This window comes from Rhinolophus hipposideros (genome assembly GCF_964194185.1).
Source record: "Rhinolophus hipposideros genome assembly, chromosome: 19".
Taxonomy (NCBI): domain Eukaryota; kingdom Metazoa; phylum Chordata; class Mammalia; order Chiroptera; family Rhinolophidae; genus Rhinolophus; species Rhinolophus hipposideros.
Genome location: NC_138065.1, coordinates 4,511,919 through 4,525,894, shown reverse-complemented (window position 1 = coordinate 4,525,894; position 13,976 = coordinate 4,511,919). Strand labels below are relative to the sequence as shown.

Genomic DNA, 13,976 nt, shown 5'->3' with positions numbered 1-13,976 from the left:
TTTTGTAGTTACTATATGTCAACCACTGAGCTTTGTGCTTTTTCTTTTTTTTTAAGAACATCAACATTTATTTAATATGATAAAAAAGAAATGTGATATAAACATTTGCATTTAAACAATAGTAGCCTTTAATACTCCCATGTCCTCACTGTATAACATAAACACGATGAATATAATTAAATTTGTAACACAAATTAGGTACTGGGTTTGAAAACCTGCTTATTGCTATGCATATCTATTCCAAAGAAGTATAAGCCCAGTACTTCAAAATATCTACATTTTACATTGTTTTTTAAGACAAAGTAAGTGATAACATTTCTGTTTAGGCAGTTACTGCTGATGTTACAATCTGACAAAGAAATAACTAAAGCAGAAAATGGGATATACTTCATTTAGCAATACAAAAATGGCATGTTTTAAATATATATGTATAAACATATATATGTATAAATATAAGTTTATATATAATACATACGTATATGTAATATACAAATATATATATATGTAAATAGCTTTTACAAATCAAGTGTGAAACGAAGCACTGAAATAACCAAAATGGAGGGTGAAAAAAGAAAATAGTTATTCATTGGAATAACTAAATTTATGTAATGAAAAGCAAAAAGAAATATAAATCCATCTAGACTTAAGAAACATCAAAATCTGGAAAGCAGCAACGAAGTCACTGTAGACTGCATGTTAAAAAGCACCTTTACTTGTGTACTCTAAAATCACAGCAGCAAGCTGGTGTCAGAATCTAACCATCCTGAGATTACGGAGTGTATACATGGCCATTAAAGTTTCTTGGAATCAACATTTTCCAGAAGTGATAAAATGATACTCTGTGGCCCAAAGTGTCAGAATTATAAATTTCGTGGATTTAAAATATACCCTACAGTATCTTCTCACACTACTGAAGGTCGATGTCCTTAGCTTTGAACGGTGTCAACACAAGTCCGAATAGTCCATCTCGAGATTAGATACATGACACAGGACCCTTCTGGGAGCTGCAGCAGAGTGAATGGAACTGTGACACTGGAGAAGAGGACTCAGGGGACAGAGACTTCTAATTGCCATTGTCTGATCTCCTCTAGAAGTTGGGCCGTGTGCTATATATAATGCATTACCTCATTTAATCTTCCCTAGAACCCTCTGAATTTAAGTATTGTTATTATACCCATTGCATCAGGGAGGACACTACTGAGTCATAAAGAGGAAAATTAACTGGTCTAATATAAAGTAAGAACGGCTACCTAATTCACCAGACATTTTCAGGATATAGGCCTGAAAAGTACAATTAAGAGAGTCAGCTTACAATGAAGAGTCAACTCTCATTTATCTATAAAGGAACTGTAAAATGAATTTTTCTACTACTACCACTAGGTCAGTGAAGCCTAGAATATTTTAAATATTAGGCTGGTGCAAAAGTAATTGCAGTTAAGAAGGTTAAAGATTGCAAAAACCGCAATTACTTTTGCACCAACCTAATACTTTAAAGACAGTCCCTTGGATGCAGCTAATTAGTCAAGACAGTGAGCAGCCAAAGCCAAACAAAAAAACCTCGGAAATTATTGAGTGTCAAAGTATTGGTCCTTTTCTGTTCCTTAAAAATACAGGTTAGGTACTAACGAATGTAAAATCGCACTCCCTGCCACCAGTCCTTGATTCATCAGTTGTCAGTAAGTACTCGTGGAATGAATGTGGTAATAGGTATTAGATAAAAATATCATTTGGACCGAAAGCAGAAAAAAAAAATCACCTGTTGGAAGCTGTCTCTTAGAAGCTGCTGGTCTTCAGGATGACAGAACTCTACAATGTTCTTTCCTAAGAGTTCCTAAAAGGGACAAAGGAGAGGAAGATTAACACTTTGATGAGCATCTAACTTTCCTGGCCCATTACAAGGCACTTGGGTTTCATTTCTCCTGTCTTTATCCTAGAATTATAGTAAGTGTGGAGGAAAAGGAAAAAAAGAAAAAAGACAGAAACAAAAGATGACATCTGCTAAGCAACTAGCCGCTAGAGCGTTTTTCTTTTTCGGAATATTGGGTGTTTATTTGAACTGCATGTACAGGTTTACGTACATAATCTAGTCGTCCTACATGTACAATTTGGTGATCTATGGTAAATGTGTACAGTTGTGCAACCATCACCACAGTACAGTTTTAGACCATATCCACTGCGGCAGCCGCACATGCGCACGACTTGGGATGGCCCGTACCATGGAACCACTGGCAAAGAAGATAAAGGACATTTAGTCGCTGAAATCTGTGGGCATATTTGGAGCATATGGTTTGTTTAATAAGATGAACGCAAGCCAAGATTTCAGGCAAACAATGAACAAGAAATTTCCCTTTGTCTTGGAAGTTTATATTACAAATCTATTGAATATTCTGGAATGTACAGAATCAGAGAGCAAGATCACGAAAAATGGTTGAAAAGCAAAAGTTAAGAATTTGGCTAATATTCAAAGTTTATCCTATTTCATAGTATCAGGCAAGATTAAAATCCCAAAGTTGACATGGATGGATTCTGGAATATTTAAGACAAAATGTAAATTCTAATTAAGCCAAAGGTTTTGTTCTTTGGACTAACTGTGAAGAAATTGATGGGAGCTTATGTTTATTGTTAAAATGAAGTTTTGTTTATACTACTCAAAATAAAGTGGTTCTCCTAAAAAACAAAAGAAAAAAGCATGTCCACTGCCCCCAAAAGTTCCCTTGTGCACATTTATAGTCAATGCCTTTTCCCAATCCCCTAGCCAACCACAAATCTGCTTTCTGCTTCTTTAGTTTTGCCTTTTCTAGAAATTTCATATAAATGGAGTCAAAATATATAGCCTTTTATGTCTGGCTTCTAGTTTTGCCACGTTCTTGCTAAAACTTAAAAAGAAGTTTTTAATTTAATTTTTAAAATTGAGCTAACATTGAGAACACTTCCTAATGTAGCCATTCTAGAGGGCATAACATAGTGGTCTCACTTTGGTTTTAATTTGCACTTTCATAATGACTAATGGTGATGGGCATATTTTTATGTGCCTTCACATTTCTTCTTTGATGAAATGTCTACTCAAATCTTGTACCTTTTTGTTTTTACTGGATGTTTGTCTTAATGAGTTGTGACAGCTCTTTATATACTCTGGACACAAATCCTTTTTCATATATATGATTTGCAAATGTTTTCTCCCAGTTTGTGACTTGTCTTTTAATTTTCTTAATGTCCTTTTAAGAGGCAAATTTTCATTTTGCTAAAATTCAACTTATCATTTTTTTCTTTTGTGAATCATGCTTTTAGTGTCATACAAGTAATCTCTGCCTCACTCAAGATCACAAAGATGTTCTCCTAGAAGTTTTATAACGTTTGCTCTTACACATTTACATCTTTGAGTTGATTTCTGTGTGTGGTAAGAGGTAAGAGTGTAAGTTCTTTCTTTTTTTATATCCAATTGTTCTATCACCATTTGTTTGAAAGATTTCTTTTTTCACCACTGAAATGTCTTGGCATTTTTGTTGATAATAGGTTGACCATACGGGGTAGGCCCGGTGGCTCAGGCGGTTAGAGCTCCATGCTCCTAACTCCGAAGGCTGCCGGTTCGATTCCCACATGGGCCAATGGGCTCTCAACCACAACGTTGCTGGTTTGATTCCTCGAGTCCCGCAAGGGAGGGTGGGCTGCGCCCCCTGTAACTAAGATTGAACACGGCACCTTGAGCTGAGCTGCTTCCAGGATGGCTCAGTTGGTTGGAGCACGTCCTCTCAACCACAAGGTTGCCAGTTCGATTCCTCGACTCCCACAAGGGATGGTGGGCTGCGCCCCCTGCAACTAGCAACGGCAACTGGACCTGGAGCTGAGCTGAGCCCTCCACAACTAAGATTGAAAGGACAACTTGACTTGGAAAGGGGTCCTGAAAGTACACACTGTTCCCCAATAAAGTTCTGTTCCCTTTCCCCAATAAAATCTTAAAAAAAAAAAAAATAGGTTGCCCATAAATGTGAGAACAGACTCTAATGTGGTCTATTGATCTATGTACCTATCCTTATACCAATACCACAGTGTCTTGATAATGATAGCTTTATAATAGGTATTGAGTCAGGTGGTGCAAATCCTCCAACTTTGTTCTCCTTTTCCAAGACCTCGTTTTCACCAACCTCTTCATACAACCATAGCCAGAACTCCCTTCTGGCCACTGTTGTTTTGAATGTTGACATAATGACTTATTTCTCAACTCAAATATTTTTATATTTGACCAGTTACCTGGTCTGCTAAATGAGAAATCTAAATAAAATCATAACAACTTGTGGGTTACTATGCATCTAGGTGATTACATGAATTATTGAAAGGTGGCCATAACACTGTAACTAATTAAAATGAGCACTTTTGCATCACTGTCATCTGCATTAATATTGGTAACAAAAAAATATATATATATTCATACATGCTGCTCTCAACTGGTTTCACACACCATATTTTTCTAGATTGGATGCTAGCCTTGGTAAGACTCTGAGAATATATTTAGCTGCTGACAGAATAGGATCGTCTCTTTTTCTGAACTAGGGCTGGTATGTTTGGCTGTTTCTAGAATGACATGACTGAATAATCTCAGCACAGCCGAGGGCAATGAGAGGCCCGTGTTGAGTGGTTGAACAGCTGCAGCTCTCACCTGTGGTTGGTAGCCAACAGTAGCCACACAGCGGTGATCCACAAAGGTGAACGTGCCCTCAATGTTGTGTCGAGAGATGAACTCTGTTGGCTGACAAACATTACTCATGTCTGTGCAGTTGGGAGAACTAGTTACCTGAGAGTAAAGAGACAAAAATGAGGCAAAATGACACCATTCTTCACAGATGTATTTCCCACCTCCTCAAGGTCACTAACATAGACATGAGGCTCCCCATTTTAAGAATTTCAAAACTTTCACACCCCATTCAGAAAGGAAAAAAGACAATCACAACCAGAGTGGGCACAGGCCTAGCCCCACTCCCACACACGTACCCTTTACCAACCTTGTAAAGAAAGATAAAAATTAATTCAACCCCATACCCACCTACTTCCATTTAGCTAGGCCGTGTTCATTACTCAGATTGGAAAATTATAATCCCAAGTAACCAAGACGCTTATCTATTTTTATGAGAAGAATCAAAATAATTCCACTTCTTTATTGTTAGTCATGGAAGGATAAAACGAAAAAACTTTCTTCTCTGGTACAGGAGCAAAAGAAATTAGTTGGAAATAAAAAATTCAGCATTGTAAAGCTAAATATATGAAAAATAAGGGGAAAAGATTTCCCTCCCTTTTTCATCCTTTTCAGTTTCTGCTAAATCCAAGAGAATATTAACTATGAATGCCATAATCCTCCAAATATTTGGAATTGTATAAAATTATTCCTTTGTAGTCAGAGAGAAAAATAACATGAAAATCCTGACGGAGATTTCTTCTTACTGAAAAGGGATGATATAAATGTGAGAAATTCATACTTGCCTGCAGTCTGCCAATGGCCACCAGGCAGAATTTGCTCCCCTGGCCGGCCTCTGGGTCGTCATCTGGGAGGGAGACACCTTCAGGAAGGTGAAGTTAAAAGGTTTAACAGGGATCTCAAACTCAACTGCCTTCAAAAGTCAGATAGGTAATGATTTAAAATACATGGATGTATGAAGAGGCTAGATGTAACATAATAAGGCGTGCTGAAAGAGAAGAATAAAAGTACTCATCGATACAGAGCATAAACCATCGATGGCCTCCAGAAGGGAGGGGGTAGCGGGTGGGCAAAAAAGATGAAAGGGATTGAGGTACAAACTCCCAGGTATAAAATAAGTAAGTCACGGGGATGCATTGTACAGCATAGGGAATATAGTTAACATTGTAATAACCGTACAGCAACTAGACTTCTCATGATGATCACTTCATATGGTATATAAATGTTGCATCACTATATTGTACACATAGAATATGATACGGTATGTCAATTATTATTTTTTTTAAAAAAGAACAAAGGTAAAAAACAACTACATAGAATTTACCATATATGGCAGGTACTGTTTTAAGTATTTATATATATTAATTCATATATTTTACCCATATTAACTGTAATCAACTGCAGAGTACAGGTCCTACACAAAGTACGTATTCTAAAAACTATGCTGGCCAAACCAAACACATATGAAGGCAGCCATTCATTCTGTGACCAGGTCATAGGAAGAGAACAGATGTCTTGCCCAACCCATGACTTTTAAAGTAAGCCAACAACCAAAATGAAATTATATCAAACACCAATAGTCATTTATGTCCTTTGGAAAAGAGAGAAGCCAAAGTTTCAATGTTTTATATGGAAAGGGAAGAAGGTTACATTTACACTCTACTATTCATAGTTCTCTTCTTTTTACCAAGAAAAATAGTATTTCTTTGAGAGCTATACAGAAACATAAAAGATCATGTATACCTCAAATATATGATTTATACAGTATACAAACTAAAATGTCCTAATGCTATTGTCCTTAAAACTAATTACGTTTAACTACCATTTATTGGGTGCCTACCATATGCCAGGCACGGGGCTAGGCACTTTTCTTACATTAAATCTAATCGTCATAATAATGCTTTATGGGACATATTACCTCCAAACTATAGATAAGAAAACTGAGGTATCTTTATAAAGGTCAGGCAATTTACTCAAGGACATACTGCTAGTAAGTAACAATGCCAGAATCAAACCCAGGTTTTTCTAATTCCAAATCTCTTACCAAAATACACCATGTTGCCTCTCTTTTCTCTTAGTTTTTGTCTCCCTAAAACACCCACTTCCAAATTATACATACCTAGCAGGGAATAAGGTTGCTAAAATTTGGAAAATCTAACAAGCCAGTTTAAAAGGCTGATCCTGCCCCCCCAACCACCTTTCTCACATTCCCCCTTTGACTTCAAGTTCTGGTAAAGCTAATCACATCCTGATTTAAAAGCCTTTGCAGAGAATATTCCCTTTATAAGTTACTACAATCAAGCCATTTCCCCCCTTCTCCCTACTTTAGAAAGCTTTCCCAAGTTAACTGCATTCAATGCTAACTGCTTCTTTATACACAAATACTTAGAACACAGGTCTTCTGTATACATTATTATGAACCATTCTGTGACACAGCCAACACTGAGTCATTTTCAAGTCTGGGAGATCCATCTCCTCAACTGGTCTATACGCTCCTTAAGGGAAGGAAAGGGGTCTACGTTTTCTTTCCTATTTTCTTACAATTTATACCAAAGTGCCTTTCATATACCAGGTACACATGATAAATGTCAGCAAACTTTCCTGGCTGTGAGGTGCCTGCCGCACCAAGAGAGAAATCACTGTCCAACTTTCCTACCTGCTGGGGGCCAGGCTTTGATGTACCCTGTGCAGTGGACCACCACGAAGTGCGGTTCCCCATCCTTCACAGAGCCCAGTCCGTTCCTAGAAGAATTACAGGTGTGAGGAGGAAACCCTGCCTACCCAGTAACACATCAGAGGCAGTGGTGACTTTGAGCCTTTAACTTTAGGCTCTTGGGTATTTGGAAAACAGGATACCTGTACTCGGATCTTTCCCACCCAAAAGCGACCATCATATTTTTGACCCCTGCCAAGCTCAAGCAACTTAAAGGTACTACAGCAGGAAGAAAGTAGGTAAAGTGATAGGGCAACTTCCTTAAACAGGGGAAGCAAAAGAAGTTTTAGAAGTTCAGGAAAATATTGCCAGAAAAACACTAACTGGGAAGTGAGGGAGTACGGGGAGGGCTGCGGAAGGAAGTACTACAGTAAGAGAGGCAACGAGGGGACGATCTCTGCTTTTTCACTGCTCAGGCTCTCACCTGCATCTGTTCCTCACAAAGCTTAGTCTGTTCATGGAGACTGGGTCTACAGAGCTACTGCCACACCTGTTTCAATGAACAGAGAGATGAAAAGCAATTAAGCTGCAATATCAAAGAACTTACCATCTGTTAGCAGCCAGAAAACAGGCTCGGGGTACAACTAGACACAGAAATTTAGTAACAATGCTCCTAACAAAGAAGAATCAAGAGGTCAGGTTTTAAATTTCTAAAACTTGTAACTAACTGTCCTTGAATTTGGAGTCAAAATGTTCTGCATGCTCTTGAAGGGCAGAGATTCTCTACATCGGGGTCAGTATGCTTCTTCTGTAAAGGACCAGACAGCAGATATGTTCAGCTTTGTGGGCCATACAATCTGTTGCAACTAGTCAACTCTGCTTTTATAGCATGAAAGCAGCCATGGACAATAGGTAAACAAATGGGCGTGATTATGTTCCAATAAAGCTCTATTTACAAATTAAGAGCTGTGGTTTGCTGACTCTATACCACAGCCCAATCTATTTGCTACATTTCGTTATTATTTATCTTGCTCCTGCCTGTGTCTTTCCATTAGCCATGTCCACATATTGGGACACTTTATCCCATCTTCTCTACTTTCATTTCTTTAAGTTAATAATAATAGGTAAAAGTTACACAGAACTTAATATGTGCCATGCACTACCCTAAGCATCTTTACAGATATTTATGCATCTAATCCTCATAACTTTATGAAGTTGGTATTAATGTAACTCACGATATTAGATGATGAAATCAAAACACAAAGTAGTCATTTAATCTGGTCCTGATCTCAAAAGATAGTAAGTGGCCAGTAGTATGGGCCTGAAGATACTCTAAACCAGAGCTACAATTCAATTTTGCAACTCTCCTAAGAAACCTTTCTTAACATCCTATTCATCACTTCTAATAAGCATCTTCTCAGTACAATGTAGTCAATTTCCATTATACAACCTGAACTTTCTTTCATGACTTTAAGAGATGTCTTTTCTACCTGTGTAGAAAGCACTATCCTTTCTTCACAGTCCTAAAACATATAGTATTTATAGTATAGTATTTATAAACATTAAATACTAACTGAAAGACCTAAGTCTCCAATTTCTATCAAAGGAAAAGAAAAAGACAGAAGTGTTCTGAGTACAGGATGATGTCTCATGATATACTGAGAAAAAAAATATAGGTTTTAGAGACTGACTACTATGGATTAAAATAAAATCCTGTCTCAGACATTATCTGTGTAATCCTGGGAAGTTAATTTCTTTCAGTTTGTTTTTAATCAGCAAAATAGTAACCCTGAATTCTACCCTGCTGGGCAGTTGTGAGAAATGAGATGACAGTCATAAAGCACCTACCATATCTGGCACAGGAGTTCAGTCAACGTTCCCTTATCAAATACTTTATTCTGTGTTACAACCCATGTGGGTCTTCATGTTCAATTTAATCCAACTGGAGTTTGGATTTAAGAAGCTAACTCCTCTGACACTCAGCTCTTAACTCTTCCATTGTCAAAGCACAATCTTCAGCTTGACACTCACCTCATACGGCAAATGAACGATCTCCTTGAGCCCATACACATCCTCATGGAAGACTGCTGACCTTCCTTTTTCACTGTTCCGGTTTTCAGATCAAGGATACGCCCTGAAGAAGAATGTGAAGAGCAGTCTGGAGTACATTCACACGCATGGGGACGAGGGGGAAAGATACTGAAGGCAAAGATAAATGAGTAGCCTATTTGTGCCCTCCGATCTCCTTGCTTATCACAGAACAGGCCAAGTAAGGAATGGATTTTTTTTAAGCCTAAAATACCTCAATTCACATCAATAAATCTTACTCTTAACCTCAAAGGTAGCACTGGAAATAACCCTGTGCAAGAGAAGGTTAGGAGTGGAACGCTGTGGTGGCAAGCAAGAGGTAAGGCTATAATCTTGGGTCTTATTATTTTGCATGCACAGATACACACAGACACACAGGCACAGACACAAAGATACACACACACTGAGTGAACGTCTCTGATTTAAAAACATAATTTTATAAGCTACAGAAACACATATCTATCTTAAGCCAAAATTTTATATTATATAGAAGCCAATGGCAACTTTTAGGGGAAAAGAACCAGAAAAATGAAATCCATCAAAAACATGAAAGAGGGGAATACTAAATGCCAACATTAATATAGCCATAATGGACTTTCTTGCATTTTATTTTAATTACCAGTTTTGATCTGCTTCCACTTTGATTTTTTTTCCAGAGTTGCTTAGAAGCAGATGTGACTTGTTTCTTTAGCAAAACTCTGGCAAAGAGACTGAATAGCATTAAAATGGTAGGGGGGTCGGGGGATCCAAAACAAAAAAAACAAGACAGAAAAATAGTACAGATACAGAAAAAACCCTTATACACAGACTAATAATCATTCCCCTCTAAAATAAAAATCTATTATCAGAGAACCTAGTACAAAGCTGAGCACAGGCGGGGAGAAAAAATACCAGGTAATTACCCATACAAATGAGACAGAAACATGGATAATTTAATTCTTTCAGAATGGAAAAAAAAGTTTATCGTAGGTTTGGCTTTTACTAGTTTATTTACATTAATATTAAAGGAAACTTTTAATGAGCATTGTCACTACTGAAACATTTCATAAGGATGAGCTACAGTCTATTATCTGCATGTGAATACAAAGAACTGATTATATTCGTTAAAGAAGAAAATTCTAGAAGCCTTGCCAGATTCAGTAAACAAATTATGAGCTGAAACTCTTCTATCTCAGGGAGAAAAAAAAAAGAAAGGACGGACTTCCTTGCATGTCCCATCCTCACATCTCATACCTGTCAGGGCGTTTTCCGAAGTGGAAAGCTGCTCACGAAGCTTGTCCACGTCATCTGGGTGAACCTGATCGTAGAGGGTGCTGCCAAACCATTCCGACTGTGGCTGGTTCAAAACCGGGGTCACTGAGTCAGAGACGTACACCACCCGGCCTGTCTCACACGAGACAATAAACAGAAAGCCATCTGCTGCCTCCAAGATCAAGTGTTTCAGTTCCTAACCAAGGAAAGGAAATCAAAGTTAATACTGAACTCTGAACAAACAAGTATTAGTACTCATGGAAAGAAGACACTTCCGGCCATATTTTTTCTCCCTGAGCAACTGCTGGCTCCTGCCTAATCCACAGCCACAGCTTTGCACCCTGAATGTAATTACCTTCCCTGACAAGGTAGTTTTTTCCAATAGATATTTCCACATTGTATCTTTGTCACTCTCCACCTCATCCTATTTACCCTCAGGACTCAAGATGGGGAAAAAAAAGACTTCCCACTAATGATAATTGAGTACTTGACTTTACCCCCTCTGGACTTTTGAGGATCTTCCCCTACAAATATTCCCGTTTTCCTCTTTCCTCTCAGATCTATAAACGTGATCAAGTGTTCTCAATTCTGTACAAATTTTCCTTCGACTTTGCCCAATCAGTTCTCATTTATACTGAGATTATATACTGAGGGTAATGCTAGTTAGATTCACTGGCTCTGTTCTCTTACCTTGCATTTCTCCATCCATTGCACTCGTCACTCTAAACCACAGCATTCATGCTTTCTTCATGAGCTGACTAATTGCCAATTCAAGTCCCCTTTCTTGGGTCTTTATCATTTTACTCAGTCTGTCTGCAGAATCTGACAACACTGTCCCTTCTACCCTTTAAATTTTATTTTCCCCTATCTTCTGTGACACCACACTCCAAACTTTGCTTCCTTACTAAACGCCCCTTCCCTACTTCCAGCTCCCTTTCCTTCAATCAAGTCTTTAAGTATAGGCATTTTGAAGGTTCTATCCTAACTTCTTTTCTATTTATACCATTTTCTCTCCCTGAGATATCATATCCACTCCTCCCCACTATGAAATGATAACCAAGTCTACATCTCTAAACTTGCCTATTTTTTTTCTTGAGCTTTAAGCAGATCTGAATTCCAAGTATCTGTTAAGCATTTTCAAATAAATATTCTACCAGCAACTCAATTTCAACATCTCAAAACCTGTCATTATTTCCTCTTCCAAAAACAATCCTCAGTGCTCTCCCAGCATTCCCTTTCTTAACAGATCACCTCCTCTCAGGCTACGAGCCTGGAAATCTAATGACTCTCTCACACTCCAGTGATAACTCCATTTTATTCATTCTATTTTCCAATACTCGGTCAGTGTCCCAGTCTTCTAAGGCCAAGAATAATGAGGTAGGCTCCCTGCTTTCACCCTCTCCAATCCATCCTTGAATTGTTTCCACATGGACTAATACATTTTTGATGGCTCGCCATTGCCTAAAAATTAAAATCTACATTCTTTAACATAACACTGAAATGTTCCACCAGCAGGTCCCAGCCTACCTCTCCACGATCTGCCACGGCATTCTCAACTACTTGATTTTCCTTGAATAACCTAATTATCCGCACTAGGCTTTTGCTCAAGTTATTCCCAGGATTTACAACCCCATTCCTCTAGCCTTTGTTTTCCACATTTGCGTTTCTACAGGACTCATTACTGCACCTCTATTATCTGATTCTGTGTTTATGTTATGCCTGCCTCCACCAGTGACAATCTCTTATCATTCTTCATTTTTCTCACAGCACAAAGCACCTGGATAACCCACAAAAGGTACATAACTGGAGTTTGCTGACTCAATATCTGTATGTGTACTATTAGAACAAACTGATTAACTATTTCAATGTACATATGTATATAAAATCTGTGCTATATGTGCTTTCATAGAGACCATCTTACATGGAAAATTCTTGCTTTTTTCCAAGCCATATTCTTTCCTTCCTTCTAATCCTTTGAATAAAAGGGTGGCATTACAGGTCAATTTCTTTCTTCCTTATACCTCCTAGACTTTCCAAAATTTTCTGCAATAACCATGTGTTATTTTTAATAATCAAGACAGAACATGGCCTCCTTACTTTTAGAAGTCTTTGCTGACCATCCTCACTCAGGCCTGGTCATTCTGTTCACTTTAGCCCTCCCTCCAGTATGCATCTACTGTATCTAGTCCCGTGTAAATTATTAATAAGATTTTTTTTAGTATATATACTGCTGAAGCAAGCACTAATAAGTTTTTAAAGGCATTTCTTCTCTGTATGCATTTTCCTATCATTGTTCACTTCTGTGTGTATCCTGCCACTCACACATGCACATTCAGACTGAGTTCCTGAAAGACTGGCAATGTTTTTGCCTGCTCCATTCTTTTCATAGTGCATCAAATGTAACAGGGCACATCTCTAAATGACAACTGCCTGTTAGACTCCTTTTGTCACTAAAACTGGAAGCTGCTGCGGGAATAAGAAATCAGTTTCTTCCATCTTTCACAACCTAAAGCCAAGGAAGAGGACTGGTTCCGTGGACACAGTGATCTCTTCTTCCTGCAATTCCACTGCTCTTCCATCGTATAGGCTGTATTCATGAGTGAAATACTAAAATGCTTACAATCTTGCAAAATAGTTTTCACAAGTCTTCTGGTTCTCACTGTTCCAATGCTAATAAATGTTATTAGGGATTAAAACTCACTTTCCCATGGTCTGAATTTTTCCTTAAGAGCCGAATTCTTGTCTTTTAAACAATCTACAGACTCAGCTCTGCTTTGACTCCACTATTCAGGATTACAATCATCTACTCCAAAAAGATCAACATTTTCAACAGACTCTAGACTCAGCGCCGTACATCCCAGAGACCTGATCAGTGAGGAAAGACGGCTTGTAGGTGCCATCCGTGGATGTATTGCCAGTTCCTCGCAAGGACTTCATGTGAGAAACTGCCATGCGTAAGATGGTTAGCTTGTCTGGTTTTCGAGCCAGGGCACTACAGGTGGGTACCATGTCTGACAGTTCTGTGATGTAGGCTGTCATCTTGTTCCGTCGCCGCCGTTCAATTTCACTGTGATTTTCCCTGCATGGAAAAGAGAGGAGAAGTCCCATCCAGGTGCTCACATTTGGCCATTTGGGAGCAAGGAAAGTGATATGGATACCAAGTGAGCTGCTGAAGAAATGCGGTATTTAGATTTAGGAGTGCTTAAGTCTCAGAAGTTAGAGGAAGGTTTGCCAACCTTCTCATGCAGAGCAAGCATGGAACAGAAACTAACAAGGCAGACAGAAAATAAGCAGATA

The 13,976-nt window shown here is 38.3% G+C and overlaps 1 protein-coding gene and 1 pseudogene across 5 annotated transcripts in view; one reads left to right on the top strand and one right to left on the bottom strand.

Moving 5' to 3' along the window:
* Positions 1-13,976, bottom strand: part of ARNT (aryl hydrocarbon receptor nuclear translocator) — a 54,226-nt gene that overhangs the window by 9,444 nt on the left and 30,806 nt on the right. For all 4 annotated transcript variants that reach the window (XM_081025780.1, XM_081025781.1, XM_081025782.1 and 1 more), the window contains 8 exons: positions 13,545-13,758; positions 10,662-10,875; positions 9,372-9,474; positions 7,825-7,890; positions 7,344-7,429; positions 5,473-5,549; positions 4,655-4,789; positions 1,757-1,831 (listed from right to left, as the gene is read on the bottom strand). In XM_081025780.1, the coding sequence (XP_080881906.1) occupies positions 1,757-1,831; positions 4,655-4,789; positions 5,473-5,549; positions 7,344-7,429; positions 7,825-7,890; positions 9,372-9,474; positions 10,662-10,875; positions 13,545-13,758 (970 nt within the window). The remainder of the gene's footprint in view (positions 1-1,756; positions 1,832-4,654; positions 4,790-5,472; positions 5,550-7,343; positions 7,430-7,824; positions 7,891-9,371; positions 9,475-10,661; positions 10,876-13,544; positions 13,759-13,976) is intronic.
* LOC308487496 (protein CEBPZOS-like) lies at positions 2,205-2,446 on the top strand (annotated as a pseudogene). The gene has a single exon. The product of its transcript is annotated as a protein CEBPZOS-like (transcript).